Below are 23,589 nucleotides of genomic sequence, written 5' to 3' on the forward strand. Positions count from 1 at the left end.
ATGTTGTTTTCAATGACAGGGATATATCAGTTCACAGTGTATGATAGTTGGAGACGATGATAGTGGATTTGTGTGTCAGCACTGCTTCACACATGTAGCTCTTATCATGTGAACTTGCATGCACTTGCGAACAACTTTCTGGAAACATTCTGCACTCAAATCACCGTTGGTATAAATAGCAGTCTGTGCAGAAGCTGCACTGATTCTGGTCCATATCCGTTCAGCAAGACTCAGCCCAGACACACTGCTCATCTCAGCTACTTCTTTCCAGGATCTCATTTTTCCAGACATGATGCAAAACCCTGCGACCATAGATGAGGGTTGGAACTCAGATAAACTAGTAAATCAGGAGTTTTGTTTCTTGTTCTGCTCCTTTTCCACTACAACAAACCACAGCAACACTCTGATTACAGCAGACCAAGTGCAGATCTCTTGGTCCATGTCTCGCATGTTCCCATTTACAAACAAGACAACATGATTCTTGAATTCCTTTGCTCCAGGGAAAGCCTTTATCCCAACATGCAGGATCCACTCCCTATTTACCCGATTCATAAAGGAGCCTGTTTTCTTTAGCCTGGCAAGCCAGAATAAATAAAAATATCATTTAAACTATTATTTAAAACTTTGCAAAGCAAGAATTTGGTCTAGTTCATGAGGCTATGTTTTCATGGCTTCTCAAATTAATGTTTAAACCAGAATCATGTTAAACAGTGTCGTAAGTGGGACTCTGGTGACGACTGCCATATGATGCACAGAAAACTTTAAAGCAATAAATCAGGTCCCATAAAAATCATGTGAATGAAATTTGCCTTTTGATTAAAATCTCACAATCTTTCCTTTTGTCTATAGTGAAATAGTGAAATGGTGCCTGTGCCTCAGAAGACAATATGCTGATCCTGGCTTTCTCAGCATCATAAAGCCAGAATGTCTCGCCTCCAAGACCTTCAATTTCAAGAGGTTGAATATATTTTTCAATGTGGCTGAGACAATGATTGCAAGAAGACTGTGTGGATGATGAAAACCATGAGGAAAGAGATTGAAGTTTGGCCGAAGACAGGGGAAATGCTAATCAAAGAGAATCTAGGAGAGATGTCTAGTCTGTGTATCTGAAAGCGATACGGTGAAAGTTCATCAGTGGGCGGTACCTTCTCGTCCGGAAACAAAAAGCTGTTGACTACAGGCACACTCAACTCCGTTTTTCCACAATGAATCACTTTGACATACTCTATATAAGGACAGCAAGAAAGGTCTGCCAGATTCAGGGAGAGATTCAACCAAATTTTTGATCACACACACATTTCATCAAACCATCAAAGGTTTTAGCCTTGTTTACCCCTGTCAACATTTCAGAGCACAATGCACATCAGTGACTCAGGTCTTTCTGAAAGGTTAAAGACAAGTAAAGAAAGATCAACAACAAAAGGTTTTTATAAGGGATGCTTGATATTATCGGTCTATCAATATTATCGGCCGATATTGGCCTTAAAATGTAATATTGGAAAAATATTAAAATATCTGTATCAGTTTTTACTCCTTTAGTGACCCAGTTTTTACATACCGTGCACATATTTATTCATCAAACTCTTTGGCTTCGTCTCCTCTCTCAAAATGCCAAAATATGACAGAGCTGAGGTTTAGTTTTTGAGATATTTTAGTTTTATTTGGCAGAACTTGTGAATAAACAGGAATTTGCCCTGCAGTGAGTTTATGCGATCCTTAGAACACATAGCTATGTGTAGTTAGTTCGCTAACAACCAACAAAAACAAGCACAGGAATCTTCACCCATGGCTTGTTTTTCTTGAAGATCTTTATAAATGTTTTATCACCGTAACTGCAATATGCTGAAACAGCAAAAACTTCATTACTGATTAATACACACTTCTTAATGTCGTGCTCAGGGCTGGACTGGGACAAAAATTCAGCCCGGGCATTTTGACTGGAGACCGGCCCATCACCTGGTTTTTTTGGAAAAGACATTAAGCCTTACGCTGTTTCTGACACACACCAACGTACACTTTCTTATTGGTAGTATTTATGTATCAATCTAATAAACCTAAACCTACACCATCCTTCCTATCCTGGTATTCTAAAAAGTAGGGTTGGGGGTAACTGATTATTTTTAAAATGATTATTCTGACGATTATTTTATCGAATAGTCGACTATTCTAATGACTATTTAGATGATTAATCTAGCGATTACTTTTCTATTGCACAATTAATAAAAACCAAAAAATTCTCAAATAAATTCCTCCAAAAAATTGATAAGTTGTTACTGTAAGAGAATAAACACTACAGGCCTTCCATTTTGTATAACACTGCTTTTATTGTGTTGCGGTTGTTTATGTTCTGTTGACGTGTAGAACTTGGGAGTGCAGGCTGCTGCCTGAGAGGTGGTTGGAGACGGAGTGTCTCCATGCTGCTTTGATTTGTTCACTTATGTGCATGAGGCAAGTGGTGTTACGACCCTTCCTGGGGAGTCACGTGTTTCTCCTATTTTAACTGTAAATCCTTCTAGCTGTTATATTTATAACAAGAAACAGATATTCGGACGGAATGTTTTCATGTTTATTCGAATATGATTGTGGAACACACTCAGCATCATAATAAATGAAGTAATATTTATGCCAATTTAAGCCTTTATGGGAGACCAGGACTCTGTGTTTATGAATGTGGAAGACACCCAGCATCCTGTGATGGCACTAATAACATCAAGAGATAATAAATAAGGTAATATTTAGGTCAATTTAACCCTTTACACGTGACCAGGACACTGTAATCAATTTTTGGCAAGGGAAATGATCATTTGTTGCCATTTTTGAGGTGTTTATGAATGTGAAAGACACCGGCATCCTGTGATGGCACTAATAACATCAAGAGATAATAAATAAAGTAATATTTAGGTAAATGTAACCCTTTACAGGTGACCAGGACACTGTAATCAATTTTTGGCAAGGGAAATTATCTTCTTTTTTTTTCCTTTTTTTTTGCCATTTTTGGGGTGTTTTTGATGACACAGTAGGCAGTATGAGTACAGTAACGTCAACAGATAATACATCAAACCCTTATTTGGTCAATTTTAGCCTCCATGAAAATCTTAGCGATTCAATCACTTTTTGGCAAGTAAAATGCCATTTTAGTTGTCTACAATTAAATCATCAATAAAGAATTTAAAGATATTTTGAGGCATTTCTTATAGGTAAACGGGAGGGTGTAATCTATTTGGCAAGTGACAATCTTAATTTTATGTGCTGAAGTGCTTTTATCTTGTTACTTTTAAATAGAGCAACGTAATGAATAGCAACCTACACAGTGTCATTGTAAAGCCAAAGCTTGATCATTTTAAATACTTTTTTTCAAGTAAAAATGTGCCCCAAACTAGTTAACTGTGGCTCCATGTCAAGTGGACTAAAGAAAGGAAGGGTAAAAAATAAAATCGCTGGAGAATTGTTTATTTCCATTTATACAACGTTTACATTCAATACAGGGTACCATTTTACATTGTTTATTTATTTTTTTAGTATCAAGGCTGTAACATAAAGAAAGCCAGTTCTTACCACAAAGTTTGTGGCACAAACCATCTTTCAATCGCAAATATTGCAAAAAGGATTAATATATCCTCATTGTGAACGTTTAAGACAAATAGCAACACTTAAAACAACTTCCGAACTGGAAAAACTAATGTGGCAAGGTGCAGAAAGGAGTGCCCCAGGCGGGATTCGATCCCCAGACTCCCGGGTGAAAGTCATACGCTCTAACCAGTCAGCCAAAGGGACACCTCCTTGGCCAAGTAGCCAGGGCGCACAATCTATCGGGACATTGTGGATGCTCACACTGCCACATCTTCCTCCCTCTTTCTACAAGCACGTCCTCGTGCTCCCGCGCAGGGTGCCACAAACACTGCCACACTAATATCCGCGATAAACATATGTTTAAGTACCGGAAGAGGTTATCTTTGCTTTCTGAATGTCCATATTGCTAGATATGCTGAGTTTTAGGGCGAAATCCTGGGGAATTTTGTCTAGAAATGCAATTACCTAACCGTGCGCGATCCCGCGGTGGCTAATCATTTTTTGGCAGCGAGTCAATTTATGGCACAACACCGGCTCAGGTTTCTCCTCCTCCTCCCTCTTTTCTTCTCCAACCTGTCGCTGGGCTGAGGCTCCATCACTTCCTAAATTGATTTTACTTGAACCTTCACTACCAAACAACTGTGAGATTTTAACACATGTGCCAGCATCAGCCTGAAGGGCCAGTTTCTTTTTTAGTCGAATTTTCTCCGCTCCTCCTTTCCGTTTTTTGTTCTCCATTTTGTTAAGCTCGTCTGTCTGTTTACTGAGATTCACAAACAACTGGCGGGTGCATCAGACCTCTGGCTATTGGTCCAGCCCAGAGTGTATTATTACCAATTGGCCAATCCACCAACTTTTACGAGGCGTCGCGTGGGGCGGCGCGGGCAAGTTGTCCGCAACAACTAGAGGCCAGGAAAAAAAAAAAAAAAACAGACACCGGCCCATAAAAGATGAAAGGGTCGGCCCAGCGGGCAGTTGCCCGCTATGCCCTATGGTCAGTCTAGCACTGGTCGTGCTTAGTAGTTAGCTTTGCTTAGCATGTGTACGCTCAAGCTACTTAATTTTATCAAAAAGGAACTTTAAGACAATATTCCCTTTGTAGCCCAGTTGAGTAATAAAAGCTCAGGTGTTTTTAAAATAAGGGAATAATAACATCGAAATTAATAGATAAAAATGTGAATAAATTTGAGAGGTTAAAAACAAATTAGTTAATTAAACAGAGACTATTGGTAATTTCAAATGAGAATAAAAAAACTGCTTATATTGAATAAAAATTAGAGAAAAAAGAGTCATCCATTTTACTATGCTCCTTGAATGTTACATAAGTTTGGTTAAAATGTACGTGGATGCATCATGGCATGTTACAACTTATCCTTGTGATTATTTTATGTATCAGTCTTTTTCTGTAAAGTTTTACACTGGTTAAGGTATTGTGTTCTGACCAATTGAGTGAGAGTGGGCTGGACTATGGGTGTACTGGGAAAAAAAAGTCAGGGGCATACGAGAGCACACGGTAGAGATGATAGTTGACGAGGAGAGCTTAACGATGTCCATTACAGCAGTTAATGCTGAGTTGGCGACTTTTAACAGACTTTAAAAAAGCCTATAGAAGGTAAGCACCTTTGTGTTAATGTTTTTTTTTAATTTCCACATGGTGTCGTTTGATAAAGTAGAGCATGCTAAATGCCATTAGCGTATTAGCACGCTAGTGGGGGTTAGCATATATTGCAATAGGGTATTAGCCGATGTTACCTGCTAATGACTGTAATTGCTAACGTCATTTTCTAGTTAAACTTTTGCTGCCCGTTATGGGAAGAAAATAAGTTTTATACATTTCTATAGAAGTGGACTGGGAGTTAATCTTTGGACCCACTGAAAGAGAAGAAGTTCCCCCTTCATCCTGGGTGTCACGGGTGGGATTTTCTGTCGAGAGGATCTCTGGGGATTTGCCTTTGCCATCCATCCGCCTTCTCATCTTGTTCAGCTGCATCACAAAGAAAGATGCACATCCACTATCTACTCTTTACCAAAATAACTCAAGGGTTTGTGAGTACAAAAACCCAAAACCCTAACCAGTGCACTGCTTAGTTATTTATTTATTTATTTTACTTGCTCAAAGAGCAAAGGGGCTGTTTATTTTTGGCCACCATGCACCCAAGCACCGATTCAGGCCTGCAACGTGTTTATTTTGATTATCTTTTTTTCTTCGACTGTAAGTTGCTCATGTTTGTTAAATGTTAATTAAAATATTCATGTAAATTTTATTGTCAAGTTGCCTATTGGGTTTTAGTAAATTCTTAGCAGGGGTAAACAGGTTAAGAAAATGTATTAAATTCCTGCTAAGTGGAGGCACTGCCATAAATAGATTCAAACATTAGATAAAAACATAAACGTATAAATAATTGTATCTCCTGTGAGCCCTTGTGTACGGTAAGCCAGTGTTAAACGTTCCCAGGACCCCATCCAGAGTACTATACCCTAACCAAACTAAAGATTGTCGGTCTAGCTACCTGGCACGGGTGTTACACCTTAACAAATTGATATTTATAAAGACATGTTCTCCAAGGCACGGATGTATAAAGTGAAACAAGTCTATTATTATCCCATTTCTGCCTAAATGTAAGATGTAAGCAAAAGAAGTGGAGGAAATGGAAACTACATCAGTGATAGGCCTGAGGTGTGACCACTCACTCTGTCTGTTTCGCAAAGATAATATAACTAATAATGTTTGTAACAACGATGTCTCACTTTGACATCGATGCACTGTGCCAGAGCGTTGACTTCCAACGCCCGCGATAAAATGGAGCTTTCACCTAATTTCGACCTTCACCTTCTTACCATTTAATCTTCCCCTCACACCCATCCTAACCTTAACCCTCTTGCACACTCAAAACTTTATTCCGAGTTGTTCCGTCCCTCTCCAGCATGGTTAATGGGAAGTTTAGAATGAGCAACAGGGTTAAGGCTAGGATGAGGGTAAGGGGAAGGTTAAATAGCAAGAGGTTAGAGGTTAAATGTCGGTGAAATGTGCATTTTAACGTGGGTGTCGGCAAACGACTCTCTGGCACAGCAAGTCGGCTCCCGACGCGTTGGGAGCCCCATGTCATTTTTTGTCATTTTAAAATGTTCTTAATTAGGGAGAGGTATATTATATTGGTATTGGAAATTAAGACAATATCTGTGAAAAAGCTAATATCGAACATCCCTAGTTTTATACTTTATACCTTTTTAAGACTAAATTGTCTCAGTTCTAGCATAATTCCTTACAATATCCTCAGTAAGATAAGCTACAATCAACCTCACTGGAGTGAAGTTTGGACTGCAGGGTGTTACCATTCCTCTGACACTAGATGTGGAAATGTTGCATCAATGAAACACCTTTAGGGCCTTTAAAATTCACTCAGCAGGTAAACTTTCCTTTTCTCTCAGTATGCAGTCTTCCTTCCTGCAGCTATACAAATCTACTGATGGAATTCAATAGTTTTTTTCTTCTTTGCAATAGTCAAACGTGATTTGAATTTTCATTACTTCAGCTTTTTTACTGAGAGACAAAAGTTTACTTAGCCCGTTGTGAAGTTCCTGGGCCCATATTCACAAAAGAATAGCTCATTTATGGCTAGTACATTCAGTGCTTCCACCTTTCACACTGCCACCCAAACCGCATCTCCTTTTTGGTGCAGTTCAGCCACAAATGAATGAAATGTTGTAAATGCATTAAAGTAAAAACTTCCCCCAATGCTGATACATTTTTATACTTGAAGTCATCACCTACTTGTCAGAGTTCAGGCCAGGACAGTAACGTTTGGGTTAGTGTTAGGTTGAACTGTGGCCTCACAAAAGATGTTTAAACAGTCTGGACACTTTTTTAAAAGCTGCTTTTACATAAATCTTTTGTTTTCTTATTTTTACCTTAAGTTTGTAATCATCTCTCATTTGTTTTATGATATTTTATAATTTTAAGACTTTCCCTGATTTTATTCAATTTCTGTCCTAAGATCATTACGATTTTATGACAATGTTCTATTTTGCTATCCATGTGAAGCACTTTGTGATTCTATGTCTGTGATGAGTGTTATATAAATAAAATGTAGTTACTTAAAAAAACATTTGTCTCTTCAGTGTAGAGCGTCAGACACAAAACTGTGGTAAAGTCCTGATGTTGCAACTTTATAGTTTGAAGACAAAATGTATTTGCATTTTTCTTCATGTATACTTGTGCGTGCGTGTGTGTGTGTGTGTGTGTGTGTGTGTGTGTGTGCGTGCGTGCGTGCGTGCGTGCGTGCGTGTGTGTGTGTCAAGCTTTTGACAGGTTCCAGCAATGTGAGATATATGGAATCACCTTCTGATATGGACCTACTGTGTTTTCTGTTTCATAGAAACACTTTGTGCTTTTAAGAAGAGCTTCGTAGCGACATAATCGTAAGGAATAAGAAATAAGATGTTGCAGCCCTCATCGAACATACAGAGTAAATCAGTAGAGGGGGTCATTACCTCCCTTGCAGTGACGCAACAGCATGTTGAGCCAAGATGTTCTGCACATGAATACTGTTTAAACCACGTTAGTAGATTTATTAGTAGTTTTCAGACAGAACAAAACAACAGCAAAGAGGAGATTTTAGTATTGCTTTATGAATGTGGGTGTAGTTGATTATTTCTATGAGTGCAAACACTGTAATGGCACAGGGGGACATAAGGTGAGGATGACCCGTTACCCAGACTTTGTTCTGTATCATGCAAACAACAACATGAAAGTCATGTAAACAGCACGTGTATAGCTGTGAAATTAATGTGCATGTAAATCTAATACTTGTGCATAATTGATTTACAGAATTTCAATTCATTTTTCTAAAAATGTATATGCTTGTTGAACAAATATTTTGCGTATTGGGAGTTTTCATCTTGCATCAGGATTTTATAAAGCTTATTGGTTTGGATGTGGAACAGCTGGAATTTAAAAGCTGTTGTTTTGTCTAAAATGCTGCATTTCAAATAAAAGAAGATTCAAAACACATCATCTATAAGGTATATGAATATTTTTATTACTGAAATTTCTTCCTAATGTAAAAATAACATGTGGATCTAATTACCTGCACTTGGTAGTAACCGTGAGCTGTTGCACCAACAAATAGAACATGCTTTTCTTGCTTTTGATTTTATAAATGCATTGATTTATTTAACACAGTCTGGCATTTCATTGCTCATCTATAATTCAATATCTCTCTGCAGCCAGAAAAGCAAATCCTTCTGAAGAAAATGCTCTGCATTGTTGCAAGAAAACATTTCAATTCAATGTTTTGCAGGGAAACACACTCTTCCGTTCTGCTCTGCCTTGTCGTTTAGCCCATACGGCCGCTGGAGCCGTGACACCTTTTTTCTGAGGCCCTGAGACGGTGTGATAACCCTTCCCAGAAAACGTGTTCACTTTCATCCTGGCTCCTTCCACCTGGCTCATGCCACCCCCCCCCCTTCGAGCCTCCTGTCCTCTGAGACCGCAGGAAGCCTGAGGTACTTGGCAGCATTCGTCTGCCCTTTGGTGAACTTTTTTGGCTGCCACAATTCCAAATTCAGTCTGTTTGAAGACTGTGTCACTTTGTGTTAAGAGATGAGCTGGACACAGATTCGTAGGCTGAGTCGGAGGGATGAGGGTTGACGCTTGGACAAAATGTGTTTTGACGGAGGAATGGCACGAAGGAGGTTAGCGAGAGACAGATGGGGCAGGAGGGCTGTCTGAAGGGAAATTTGGAAGAGGGAACGGGGATGTCAACACTGAGGCAAGCTTGAGCAGGAGACACACAGGTAGCCCAGGAAATAGGGATTTGATTAACTGCGAGCAAAGAAGTCAAGGAGAGTGATGCTGTGACAAGATTATCTGAGGGATGAGGAAAGAAGAGGGAGGCTACATTCTCTTCTTTCTAAACTTTGCACTTACCCACTTTTGGAAGCAGGACGAGGTTGAATAAAATAGGAAAAAAGGAAGAAAAAAAATCACGTTATTGAAATGAAAATAAGTCTCAGCAACATAATGTTCCGTACCAGAGAGCAGAAATCAGGAAGATTTTGGTTTTTTAACAAGACTAGAAATGTCATAGAAAGACTTGGGCTGATTATATTAACTACTGAAAGAGATTTTGTTCATATTTACAAAAGGTTGAGACAAATAGATGCAAAAAGCTTGACTGTAATGTGGAAAGCATACGATTTTATGAAAGGATGTAACTCAGTGAATTAGAATCCAAAAGTCAAATAAACACATAAGCCCTCTGATACTGGAAACAAATTCCTGAATTTGATGATAATGAAAATAATAGTAAACATAAGAAAATCATACATGAAAGCCATTATCATTTATAAATGCCTGTGCAGATAAAGAACATTATGAAAAACCGTGGATTCCCTCATAAATCCAGATTATTTGGTGATGAAAAACATTCTAAAAACTCTTCCCTTCTTCATGCCCACCCTATATAAAGAAAATGTTGAGAGGTCCGATTACTGAACCATGAGGAACCCCACATGATTGTTTTTGAATCTGACATGAACTGTTTTACAAAATATTGAGTTCTTCTAGGCAGATGCGAGTGGAACCTTCTCTTGCACCAAACTAAACTAAAACTTGTTGAAATGTTCAAGATTTTATTTTACAGGATTTGGAGCTAATCCCTAAACAGGCCCAAAATAAACAGTGTGTCTGCATTTTACCCAGAATGTCACAGACTTACTATACTTGTTTTTTTTTTTAGTTTCTTTATTTCCCCTTTCTCCCAAAACATAAAACTCCATACCATTTATATGCAAATTCACATGAAAAGGTCCTTGGGATTATTATTGGTGGCATGATTGGGATGGACTGGGAAAAAAAATCATTTGAGGTTATGGTTAAGTTGTTACTTTTTTCTTTTAGTTCTTGCAGAGCTCAATTCCTTTCACCCCCTGCAGTTACAGAGAATCTTCAAATGTTTATATTGCTGAACCTGGTTTAGTAAAAAGGGCATTTTCCACCTTCAATTTCAAGAAAGAGGAAAAAAGGCTTCTGGGCGAAGACTACAAATGACCTCCCTTCATTAATTAGCTGGAAGACAGAAGAGTTGCAGCAGTTTTGCATCTTTTCAGCCCAACCTAAACTTTGAATTGCTGCTGCTGGTCACAATCTGAGACAGATCTCTTGATGCATGCATTAGGGCTTCACGTTTCAGTGTAATCATTATCTGGGAAACAAAGGCTAAATATAGAAGTTTACTAGAGGATTTTTCTTCCTCTTACTTTGTAATCTAACTTGCACAAATAATTGCTTTTAGGTACCCAGCTTGCACTTTTATTTGTCTTAGTGTTTGTATTTCTAAAGTGCAAAAATAAAGTGACAGCTGATAAACAGTGTCTTCGATGAGGAGGGGAAACTCGCCTCAGCCTCCAACATTTTCAGGTCAGGAGGTCGTTGTACAAACAGAGATGTGTGTCACTCCAATGAACACCACTGTTGTTCTAGCAAGCAATTACCTTAATACTTGCTTGGAATTAAAAATCTCATCGCAAAGACTTTCCTAATGGTCTGAAAAGTATAGGACATTACCAAGTAGCAGGCAATAACACTGATGCATTAGACACATTTCATTTACAAGTCTCATTTATGGCTCGTTTTCAATCAAATACTAAATGCGGAATTCAAACTCTGAGAGTAGCTAGGTGAAGAAATGCCTCTGATGTTGGACAAATATCATCTGAAGACTCATTTTGTCCCTCGGTGATTAATGGTGCCATTACTGCAGGAAAGTCACAGATAAGCTTCTGTAACGACCAATGAAAAGGTTTCAGGTTTTTAATGTCAGGAGGACTTAGTCAGTTAATGCAACAGAGAGAAATATAGGTCTGGGTTATGGATGGTCTGCCTTGAGGAAACCACGCTTAGACTCATAAAGAGTTGGAAAGTTGTTTTCTTTGAGGCAGAGTCAGGAAATGGGAGGATGAATTTGCTGGACCACTCCAAACAATTTGTTGAATTTTTGTCAGCGCGTGCCGGTGAGTGTAGCGGTGGCAAGGATCCACATGCGGGTGAGGGAAGCGGGCAGGCAGACAAACCAGAACGAGTAAGTCTTTAATGATGAACACACGCTGGACAATGAAACAATGAGCCAACAAGAGACACAGAACTGAAGGGGTTTAAATACAAGAGGGCTGGGAGCTTGGGTGATTGGAAAACGAGAGGCAGGTGGGAGCAATTAACAGAGACACAAGGCTGAACAGAATGGGGAGATAGGACAGGGTGTGACAGTACCCCCTCCCCTCAAAGGGCGGATTCCAGACGCCCACAGAAACACAAAGCAGGGCGGGAGAAAGGGGACCCAGAGGGAGGGCCAAGAGGGACTGAGGGACTGATGGAGAGGAGGCAGGGACAGGTAGAGTCCGGGGGCCTGCGTCTGGGGCAGAGGAGGAGGCGATGATGGGCTCTGGGGGGCCTGTGTCTGTGGCAGAGGAGGAGGTGACAACGGGCTCTTGGGGTCCTGCATCTGTGGCAGAGGAGGAGGCGACGGCGGGCTCTGGGGGGCCTGCATCTGTGGCAGAGGAGGAGGCGCCGACGGGCTCTTGTGGGCCTGCGTCTGATGAGGGCAGGACTGGCAGTGACCGGAGGCATAGATGCCGGAGGAGACGTCCTTGACTTCTGGACTGGAGGCGGCGTCGACGACCTCTGGGCTGGAGGCGGCGGCGGCGACCTCTGGGCTGGAGGCGGCGGGGTCGGCCTCTGGGCCGGAGGCGGCGGCGTCGACCACTGGGCTGGAGATGGCGTCGTCGACCACTGGGCTGGAGACGGCGTCGTCGACCACAGGACTGGAGACGGCGTCAGCCACGGGACTGGAGACGGCGTGGACCACTGGACTGGAGACGGCGTCGACCACTGGGCTGGAGATGGCATTGTCGACCACAGGACTGGAGACGGCGTCAGCCACGGGACTGGAGACGGCGTGGACCACTGGACTGGAGACGGCGTCGACCACTGGGCTGGAGACGGCGTCAACCACTGGGCTGGAGACGGCGTCGACCACGGGACTGGAGACGGCGTCGACCACGGGACTGGAGACGGCATCGACGTTGGACTGGAGGGGATGGCGTCGACCACTGGGCTGGAGACGGCGTCGACCATGGGACTGGAGACGGCGTCGACCACGGGACTGGAGACGGCATCGACGTTGGACTGGAGGGGATGGCGTCGACCATTGGACTGGAGGGGACGGTGTTGACCATTGGACTGGAGGGGACGTCGACCTCTGGACTGGAGGTGACGCCGACCTCTGGACTGGAGGGGACGTCGACCTCTGGACTGGAGGGGACGTCGACCTCTGGACTGGAGGGACCGTCGACCTCTGGACTGGAGGGGATGTCGACCTCTTGACATGAGGGAGCGTCGACCTCTGGACACGAGGGAGCGTCGACCTCTGGACACGAGGGAGTGTCGACCTCTGGACACGAAGGAGCGTCGACCTCTGGACACGAAGGAGCGTCGACCTCTGGACACGAAGGAGCGTCGACCTCTGGACTGGAAAGAGCGTCGACCTCTGGACTGGAAAGCACGTCGACCTCTGGACTGGAAAGAGCATCGACCTCTGGACTGGAAGGGGCATCGACCTCTGTCGACTTCTGGTCCGTGGGCGTCGACTTCTGGTCCGTCGACTTCTGGACCGTCGACTTCTGCACCGCCGACTTCTGGGCCGGAGCCTTCGACTTCTGGACCGGAACCGTTGACTTCTGGACCGGAACCGTCAATGTCTGGAGTGGAGGCAGAGCCACTGCAGGAGGGGCTGCCGACTTCTGGACTGGCCGGCCCGGGGGAAGAGCCTCTTGGGTCACCGCTGGGACTGGAGCGGACTGAACTGGTGGCGCCGGAAACTGGGAGAGCAGGGAGGATAGAGTGTCCAGCTGGAGCTCCTGGAGACTGAGGCTCTGATGGAGTTGGGCCAGCTCAGCTAGGAGACCGGCGAGCTCTGCTGGGTGGGCTGTAGGTGTGGTTCCTCCACCTGCTGATGACGGAGGCGCTGATTGGACCGGAGACGGGACTTCTGGTCTGACTGGGGGCGGGTCCAAGCTCAGCAAGCTCGTGGCTACATCCTAGGACAAGGGGTGATGCAAGGCCCGGCATCCTTCCCAACGCCGTGGGCCAACTCCGGGGGAGCACACAGCCAGTCTGGTGCCCACATAGCAGGAGCGGTCCATCTGCGCCTCCCCGTTCAAGTCTCCATCCAGCTCCGGGAGGGTGGAGAGGATCGCTGAGGCTGAAGTTCGGCGGCGACGTCTGCAGCGAGGCGACACCAGAGGAGGAGAAGCCGGTCGGTGGTTGGAGGTCAGGAATTGGAGCAAGCACTCCCAGGGGAGAATCTCCCCACTGGATCCTTTAGCGGGTTGGCTCATTCTGTCAGTGCATGTCGGTGAGTGTAGCGGTGGCAAGGATCCACATGCGGGTGAGGGAAGCAGGCAGGCAGACAAACCAGAACGAGTAAGAGTCTTTATTGATGAACACACGCTGGACAATGAAACAATGAGCCAACAAGAGACACAGAACTGAAGGGGTTTAAATACTAGAGGGCTGGGAGCTTGGGTGATTGGAAAATGAGAGGCAGGTGGGAGCAATTAACAGAGACACAAGGCTGAACAGAATGGGGAGACAGGACAGGGTGTAACAATTTTGGCCAAAATCAAAAATACTTAAACAACTGTAATTTGTTGGCATGGAATATTGTCTGATGGTGGAATAGTGCTAATTTGAGAACATTAAAGCTGCTTTCCAGAGTTTTCCTCTTTCAGAAATTATGCATGATTTGTCAGAAAGCCATAAAAGTGATTATCTTATTATATATCTTATTATCATGTACTATGATAATAATATAAGCAATACGTCTTTTTTTTTTTTTTGCTAAGCATGCCCCCTACCCGGCAGAGCTCCGTGCAATAGGAAACTGAGCGCCGACCAGAACTAACCAATAGCGTTAGACTACCGCTTAGATGCTACACATTTAAGGAATACCTCGGCTGATGCAGAGTTGATGAACTTTTCACGGACAAGAGAGTCTCTAAAATATAAATATATGAAAACACAACATGACATGAGAATAATACTCGTAAAACAACGTGTTTTAGCTCTGTTTGTCGGCTACAGAAGCACATTTATAAACAGAAACGTGAAGTCTCCATCTTAAAAAACAGAGGAACCGCGGTTTTGTGTGATATGCTTGTCAGCCACTAGATGGTGCCATTGTCTAAGAGAAATTCTCCGGAAAGAAGCTTTAAGTGACACTTTTCATGATTAAAGAAATAAATGAAGTAGTCTAGAACAGATACGTTCGGATTTTTAAACCGTGTATTTAAAGAACACCTGGTTTGACTTTAATTGTGATATTTTTAGGTTATGAAAGAGCTTGAAGTTTTATTACAGTGACTGAGTGTGTAACTGAAAGTGATTAATAGTAATTAAATGTACTGGACAAAAAAGTGAAATATTCTTACTGAGCATGCTGTCCATGTATCACCAATTTAAGGTGCTGGAAAATCTCGAACACTCTTCATGAAAGTGCTTAAAAAGTTATTGATTTTAATCATGGGAAGGTATGAGAACCTAGAGAAATAACATCTATATATTAACTAAGGTCTAACAGACCAGGATATCAATGGAATCCCTTTTCTATTCTATATTCAAATTATCTCCCTAATGATCCCTAACTTCTTCTGAATTTTTGAGGTTGTTTTTCTGTAAACTTACTAATATCTCCATGTTTTAATTCTACATTTTCAACCTTCATTTTTTCAAGATCTCTGCAACTGTTCTAGACTGGTTTAGATCGTACCTTTCTAACAGAAGTTACAGTGTCCGTATGAACCAAATCATGTTAGATTCATTTTAGAACCCTGACTATAACTTTCAATGCTCTACATGATCAAGCTCCTCCCTATATTACTGAACTGTTAAAGCCATATGCTCCAACCCGAGCCCTCAGGTCCACACACCAGAACCTTCTAGAAGTTCCAAAGATCAGATATAAAAGTCGAGGTGATTGTTCTTTCCAACTTTGGAATGATCTTTCTTTATCCTTACAAAGCATTGCCAGTCTGGCCACTTTTAAAAAACAGCTTTTTATTTAAAGCTGCATTTGTCTCTAAATCTTTTGTTTTCTTCTTTTTAACTCAAATTTTTAATCATCTTTCATTTGTTTTATGATATTTATGTTCATTTTATGATTTCATGACTGTTTTACTAATTTTATTTATTTTACAATATTTGCTGTTTTGTTTTGTTAAAAGCATTTTGATTTTATGGCTTTATGATTTGTTTTTGTTTTTTTGTTGTTTTTTTTTTGGTCTTTGTGAATCACTTTGTGATTATCTTTCTGTGATGAGTGCTAAATAAATAAAATCTACTAAATAAAAATAATCCACACGGCCCAGAAATGCCTTTTTAGAAATGATCAGAAAAGAGAATTTTTGGGTTTACATTAAATGAGTATAACATTAGGGTAGCAAGCATTTTTAAGAGTAAACCCAACTTTCCATTGGATATGGAAGCAGGGTAACAAAATAAATGTGTTTTACTTGTGAGCTCCTGTGCCGCTGTCAGTACAGGATCTGCTTGGGTGCAGGATCGGCTTGGGGTCCTTTGACTGCCGATGATGTCACATTACTGCAGATCTACTCGGCTTTCACACATAACGTTTTGGAAAGACATCAGCAGTTTTGTTAATGAATTCTTGTTTGTTAACACCTAAATGTTTTCTTTATATGTGTATATGGCAAGAAGAGGAGAAAGCAGTGGGAAGATGGCTGTGGACGGACACAACTTCCCAAAGATCCGCACCTGTGTTTCCAACAGTTTTCTCCTGATGCGTTTGAGGCTTATAGTTGACAACAACTAAAAGAGCTCATCAGGGCAGCTGGGTGTAAGAGATGGCGCAAACTAAATGCTTTAATGACCATTTTCCCACGCAAGGAGCCTAAACGGCCTCAGAGAGACAAGAGACGCTGGACGCTCTCCTGAGCCGACAACCCGCTCCTGCAGCTGCCGCTTCCAGCAATCCAACGGACACGCCACTTGTCACGGATGAAGCTGAACATTCACCTCTCCCGTCAGTAAAACAAGCTGTAAGTGTAGCAACACAGCGTTCTCCAAATATATAATATCTGCAAAAGATTAAAGTTGTTCCACTGAATAACCTAATGATCTATAAAGCACACGACCAGGGGAGTGTCCAGGGAGTGGCCTGGGGTAGCACATGCCACCCTTGGAATCTGATTGGCCACCCCAGGTGCCACCACACTACTTTACCTTTAAATAGGCTTTTCATTGTCCACAAAAGGCTTGGGGGTAAAAAAAAAAAAAAAAAAAAAAGCACAACCATTGGTGCCACCCATGCACAAAGTTGTGCCTCATCTGGGCCACCCCATTTTAAAACATCTGGACACGCCACTGCACATGACAGCTCTGGATGCTAAAATTCTCCTAAATCATTCATAATTGAATAAGTTTGATCACACGATAGTTTACCATTAACTTCTGACAAAAATGTGAGCATTCTCCCTCTCGGTTACCATGGAGACGCATTTGCTGCACATGCACCACCGGTTTTGTCCTGCTCTCGGTTCATCCCGCCCTTCTTGCTCTTCATGTTGATGCTCGACATGGTCAGTGATGTCCTCATTAATGTTTCACTCTGGTTCAAATTGAAAAGGCTGAACAGATGACATGTTTATGTCGCTGAACATTCACTACAGGGTCCCAAAGCCGGCTAGTGCAACCAAAGTATAACCATGTGATGTCACTACCCAGAGTGCATTGCAACGCTAATAACAAAGGCGACCTAAGAGTTAAACTATTTTTACAAATTTTATAAAAAATGAAGACATTAAAAAGGTTTTTTTACACCACTTTAATATAACTGATACTAACATTTATCTTTTAAGAACCACAAGGTTTTGTAACCTGGGTTCCTTTTAAAGGGTAAAGCAGCCAGTGTAAACACACCCATCCACTCTATCAGCAGCTACAGTAAGTGATGCGTACTTTGCTTCATAGACAATACACGACGCGTCCAGTTGAGAGGCTGGGTCAGTTTCAGTAAATATCAGCTGACTACATAACAGCTCTGAAAAACCCACATTTTGCTTGCTTCTCTCTCACTGGCCTTGGCATGCTCTCACCACCCTCCATGTGTTGTAGCATCACAGCCACTATCAAATAAAAATATTATAGGCTGCTACGTTTCCACCCCAAGGTGATGTTGAACACACTGATGTAGCGATGATGTTTTGATATTTTTGTTTGAATAGGTTGTTAACAAAAGCACGTCTGGACAGGATTATTTTTTAGTTTTCTGCATTATGGGAATTTATTTCACTCTTTGAACCAGTCAGCCTTGGTTTTCATTTCTAATGAAGGTCTGATGTTTACCTGGGCTGTAAGATGAAAGCAATTATTCTGAGTACAGCCACCTGAAAGGGAAGATAAAACATCTGCAGCTCTTTAGCACCTCATATGTCCTTTAAAACTCAACCTCTATTGATGCATGTTTCTCAAAGGGCTCGTCTTTGAGTCTGATTGAAAGTCCGGATGAGTGTTGGTGAGGAGAAAAATCAATTTATGACTTGTTTGCTGCTAAGATGACTAATAGCACTTCTAAATAACTATTCTATGTTCAGGCCTAAATGAAAAAAAAAACACATTTTACTGTGAAAGCAGCTGTACTTCAAAGAAACAGATCACATTTCTATTTATACCGTCTGACTAAGTGCTTCTGTAAAAGCTGTCAAACAGTTTTTGCATGGCAGAGCTGAGGAGCTAGTGGTTTAAAAACATGTCATTATCAGGTAATAACATAATTTTGAAGTCTTGTCCTGCCTAAATTAAATGAAAAGACATAATTAAAAATAAACCTCTTACTTGGGTCTGAGAGGATGGAGTCTGTTTTAGGGAGAAACTGGTCACACCTGATTCCTTGATAGCCTTCTCGACACCTGGAAGACAACAAAAAGACAAAATAATAATTCAGATGAGTAAAACACTTTTGCTGATGTTTTGGTGCTTTGTGTCCTCAGATCAACCAAACATGAGCTTCACAGGAGTCCAAAGTGACACAAGCAGGCCAGAGCAAGTGAACAGTGAAGAAACATCTCAGGTTGGTGAGTTGTATCAAAGGTCAATTTTTAATGAAGTTGGTTTTTAAAGGGCTGTGTAGGTGACTTTAGGTGTGTCTGAGTGAAGGTTATTAAAAAAAGTTCTGTCCTACCCATCTATGATAGCCTCCTGTAAAAGTGTTGGGTTAGTTTTGGCCTCAGGGACTGAGGAGCTAATGGCTAGTCTGAGTGAAGCAAAGATCATTACTGCTGCCTTCAAAATGTCATAGGGGTTCATCAGTAGGCAAGGCGGGCTAAGTGCCTTGCCCATGGACACGATTGCAACAGACTGAGTGGGGCTCCATCCCGCAACCCTCAGGTTCCTACACCTATCCCCTGTATTATCTTCTGATATTAAAGAGATGGTGAAACTCTACAACTCTAAAGGCCTGACAGATCTACGTCACACCAGGAAACAGCAGAGAACGTCTCTGCTAGTGGCAGCTAACCATTAGCATTTGCAGCTTCACCAGAACTTCTTCAGGCTTGTGTTTTTTGTGGAGATAAAACATCAACGGAGTTGAGTCAAACTGATGTTAGCCAATCAGAAGAGAGATGTCTAAATATCAGGGAATAAGACTCCAAATCCTGCCCCTGAAGCTAATAGTAAAAATGGTGAGAAACGCTGGCAGCGAAGGCCGTTAGCGATCAGTAAAAGGCTGGCAGTGAACGAGTTAAAGGAGCATAATCTGCTAACTCACTTATCGCATCCTTTTGTGCTGCCATGTGGGTCTCTACTTCTTCTACAGTATAAACAATCAGAAAATCTGTCCATCCTTATTCTGTCAGTGATTGTTGGAATTATTTGACTAAGTTAGGTCATTTCAAAATGTTTGTGACATCACAAATGGGGTAATTAGAATGGAACCACCTCTCACATGCTAGAGAGAGCTGCTGCTGGAGGAGCAGCAGCTCTACTCCAAGCCTCCAAAGGATATGAGAGCTTCTCATCCTATAGCAGCCTGAGTGAGAGGTGGGTGGGCGTGGTCAACTCCAGATTATTTCCTTAAAGTGACAGAGCCCCTAAAAGGCTCATGTTGGAAGGTACTGAAACAGTCAAGAATACAACAGCTGATATCCCTTCATGTGAGAGGGATTTAGTACCATAGACCTATTATAATGTAAGTAGAAAACTTATACTTCTTTAAGGATGATGTATTTTTTTACTAAACTGAGGCCATTCAGATGAATTGCTAAAATATCCATAAGCCCAAAATACACGTGGTGTTAAACAACAAAAGCATAATTCAGTCGTTATGATTGAGGAGATTTTCTTGTTTTTATCAGTAAACAAACTTTACATCAAGCAAGCAGAAGGTGATTTTCAATAACAGAACACTAACAGTTGAGAAAAGTGTTTCTCTGTGTGGTCTGACTAAACCAACTTCATCTTCCAAGGATTCTGACAAGTGTTCAGTCCGAGTCTGAGTCACATTAGCAAGCAGGAAATGATCATTAAGCAGCTAAAGTCTGCCCTTCAGAAAGTATCCCAGGAAAAGCCTGTTTTTAATAAATGTCAGCTCAATAAATACCTCCTTATCAACACGTGGAAGTCTGACTCACGCAGCTCAGATGTGGAACAGAGGGTTCGATGCTGTGTTTATTTACAGAGTAAAGCCTGATTGAACGCCTCGGTTTGTTTGGATATCAATCTTTGCCTCCGGCCGTTTGATCCTCGCTGCCTGCTTTGCTTTTTCAGTCCCTCTTGAGGAAACTCCTGGTCTCACATATGGAAATTAAGGAAAGCAAGAATAGGAGAACATGAAAATTTGCCGTCACAGTTAACATTTGATGCTCAGACCACTTTGGTTTCATTTCAGGCATTTCTGGAATGAACCGGCCTGTGGCCTGAAGGGTGAGGAGCATGTTGGGATATTTGCTGCTGCAGACCCAGAGGACGTCTTTGTCCACCTAAAGAAGACGTGAGCTCTATGAAGGTTTTGTGTGTTGACATGCAGATATAGACCAGTAGACACAACTGTTTATGATAGTAAAATAATATTGACGTTTTCAACAGCTAAAGTTTTGCTCACCCAACTAGGAGGTTGTACATTTGAGGGCAGGTGAGCTCTCTCTTGTTCAGGTGCACGTCCCACTGGAGGGAGCTGAGTGGGTTGTTTATAAAACACCTTGCATGAATTAAATTCTTACAGCAGGTAAATACTCACTTTGCTGTTTAGTTTAAGAGAACACGGCTCCACAGATGCACTAGTAGATAAAGATTCCCAGCTGCCTTTTATAACCAACCAGCATGATTTGAGAATGGTTCCAGGTGCTTTAGAGATGTTTGAAAGGCAATTATTTATTTATTTATTTATTTATTTATTTTATCTTTGAACAAATTCCTTTGAGACGTTCCACCACATACCAAAGGTTCTGGACTGGACTGGGATCTGCTGACTGTGGAGGTCATTGGAGTCCAGTGGACTCGTGGTCATGTTCTAGAAGCCATTTAGAGATGATCCTTGTGACACTGTGCATGATCCTGCTGGATGTATTCACCAGAAGATGGGTCCACGTGGTCATAAAAGGATGGACATTGTTTCTCTCCTGGCACCCAAAATGAGCAGACACTTTTCTTTCTGCCCCTTCCTCTTATCTTCCCAAGGCTCTTTGCCTCATCACTTCTAAGAGCAAATCTTTGGATTCTTTCTGGGAAAAAAGAAATTTGTTAAGCTGTCGAGGGCTGTTGGAAAAATCTCTGAGCTCCGGGAAAGGAACTGCTGGGCAATGGGTGCTCAGACTCAGGCGTTAGTGGAGGTGAATCACAAGCTCGATGCTCTGTGTAGCAAACTGGCAGCGATCCCTCAATTTGCACACATACCATGATGGAGAATGCCACTGCACGGGAGGAACTAATCTCCATTATTTGGCTGATTGGATACTCCTGAGACCAGACTGTAACCCCAGTTTCACACTGAAAGCATCAGCGACGCAGATCAGCAGCGGAACGTCACTGCTTCAAATATAATCCATTATTCTACTTTCAGGGCTCTGCATGGTCGAGCTCCTCCCTATATTACTGAACTGTTAAAGTCTTATGCTCCAACCCGAGGCCTCAGGTCCACACACCAGAACCTTCTAGAAGTTCCAAAGACCAGATATAAAAGTCGAGGTGATCGCTCCTTCCAGACTGTTGCACCCCGACTCTGGAATGATCTTCCTTTATCCTTACGCAGCATTGACAGTCTGGACACTTTTAAAAAACAGCTTTTTATTTAAAGCTGCTTTTACAAAAAACATTTAGTTTTCTTCTTTTGAACTTAAATTCATAATCTTGTTTAATTTGTTTTATGAAATTTTACAAATTTATGACTTTACTTTTTTCTGATGTGAATCCATTTCTGTTTTGAGGTCATTATGTTCTATTTTGTTGTGATCTATGTGAAGCACTTTGTCATTCTATGTCTGTGATAAGTGCTATGTAAATAAAATTGACTAACTTTTATTTACTATTATTGTCTATTGACAGTTTACACCAGCAGCGAAGCGAACATTTCCAGGCGCCTCCCAGAAGCGGCACGCTGCGCCACTACAGATGGGTTTGGGTTCTAGTTTTGCCGCAAGCCGCTTCTGGGACACATCAATTTGCACAGATAAAATAGGGGTAGACAGGAAATCACACACTGTTTCAGTGTAAAATCCTCAGCAATTTTCAAAATAAAAGTATCACACAGCGATATCAAATGTGATTTCCTTCTTTTTGGCTTAATGTGGACTGCATTAACAAACCGTGACGTGCAGTCTTGAGGGATCTTGTCATCGCCAGCAAAGAGCATAGCGAGTAAACCGTGCCACTGCCAAGACTCTCCTGGTGTGAGAAGAACCATTTGGAAGTTCAGGAGCGAACTGTTTCGCGCCGCTGATATTTCACTGGCTTGCCCCAAAACGATACGTTATCTGAATCTGGCTCCCTGTTCAGCCTTGGCTGAAGAACTCCAATCTCCCCTGATGAATGAATGAATGAATGAATGAATGAATGAATGAATGAATGAATGAATGAATGAATACAGATGTGTGGCTGATAAGATGTTTGTGTCTATCTGTTCTATCTGTGTGTATCAGCCTATCATTTTCCAGCTATGACCTATCAGCGATGTGACTTTTCTACAGGAAACAGCAAACAACAACTTCACCCAAAAACAATTCAGGTTCTTTTAACAATATAAACAACTTTAGCTAAAACAATCCAATGTTTTCCTAAAGACTTGTTCTAGTCACACCCGTCATGACACACCACTTTTCTGACAGATGGTAACCGGGCTGCTGAGGAGGCCTAAAAACATCTGATCATCTGTCAGGATGTCAGCAGCTCTGCCTCCCCATCGAGTTTGTTGATCTCAGCTTCTTGAGTGACACCAAATTTATGTCTTGTTGGAATAAAAAAAATAATAAATTAAACACAATCCATCCACCCATTATCTGAACCCGCTTGTCCATACAAGATCGTGGGGGGCTGGTGCCTATCTCCAGCAGTCAACGGGCAAACAGGCGGGTACACCCCGGACAGGTTGCCAGTCCATCACAGAGTAAACACAATCATCTAATTTTAAAGGCATTAGAGTGTTTTAAAGTACAAGTAGAACCTAGATTTGTAATCCTGCTCATCACACAAGAGGAAACATGATGTATGCATCAGAAGTCTAAGGAATGTGCACTTGTATCTTCTCATAGTGGATCCAGATCAGGCCTTTAGAAACCAATGACCCAACTCGGTCTCAGGAGCTTCGAACAGCTTCTTATTAAGATGCTGTGGTTCAGGATTGAAGTCTAACAAGTCGACAGGTCACCTCAAACACTTAAGGACCTCCTCAATGGGCTAAACCTTGTGGTTATTTAAATGTTCTCTTTGCCACTGAGACGCACGAGCCAACCTTT

At 41.9% G+C, this 23,589-nt stretch overlaps 1 protein-coding gene across 1 annotated transcript in view; it reads right to left on the minus strand.

Moving 5' to 3' along the window:
- Nucleotides 1–23,589, minus strand: part of LOC107376132 (pro-neuregulin-3, membrane-bound isoform) — a 679,379-nt gene that overhangs the window by 119,966 nt on the left and 535,824 nt on the right. The window contains exon 3 of the mRNA XM_015945082.3: nucleotides 18,479–18,552. Coding sequence (XP_015800568.3) covers nucleotides 18,479–18,552 — 74 coding nt within the window. The remainder of the gene's footprint in view (nucleotides 1–18,478; nucleotides 18,553–23,589) is intronic.

Source organism: Nothobranchius furzeri, chromosome 12, assembly GCF_043380555.1.
Source record: "Nothobranchius furzeri strain GRZ-AD chromosome 12, NfurGRZ-RIMD1, whole genome shotgun sequence".
Lineage (NCBI taxonomy): Eukaryota > Metazoa > Chordata > Actinopteri > Cyprinodontiformes > Nothobranchiidae > Nothobranchius > Nothobranchius furzeri.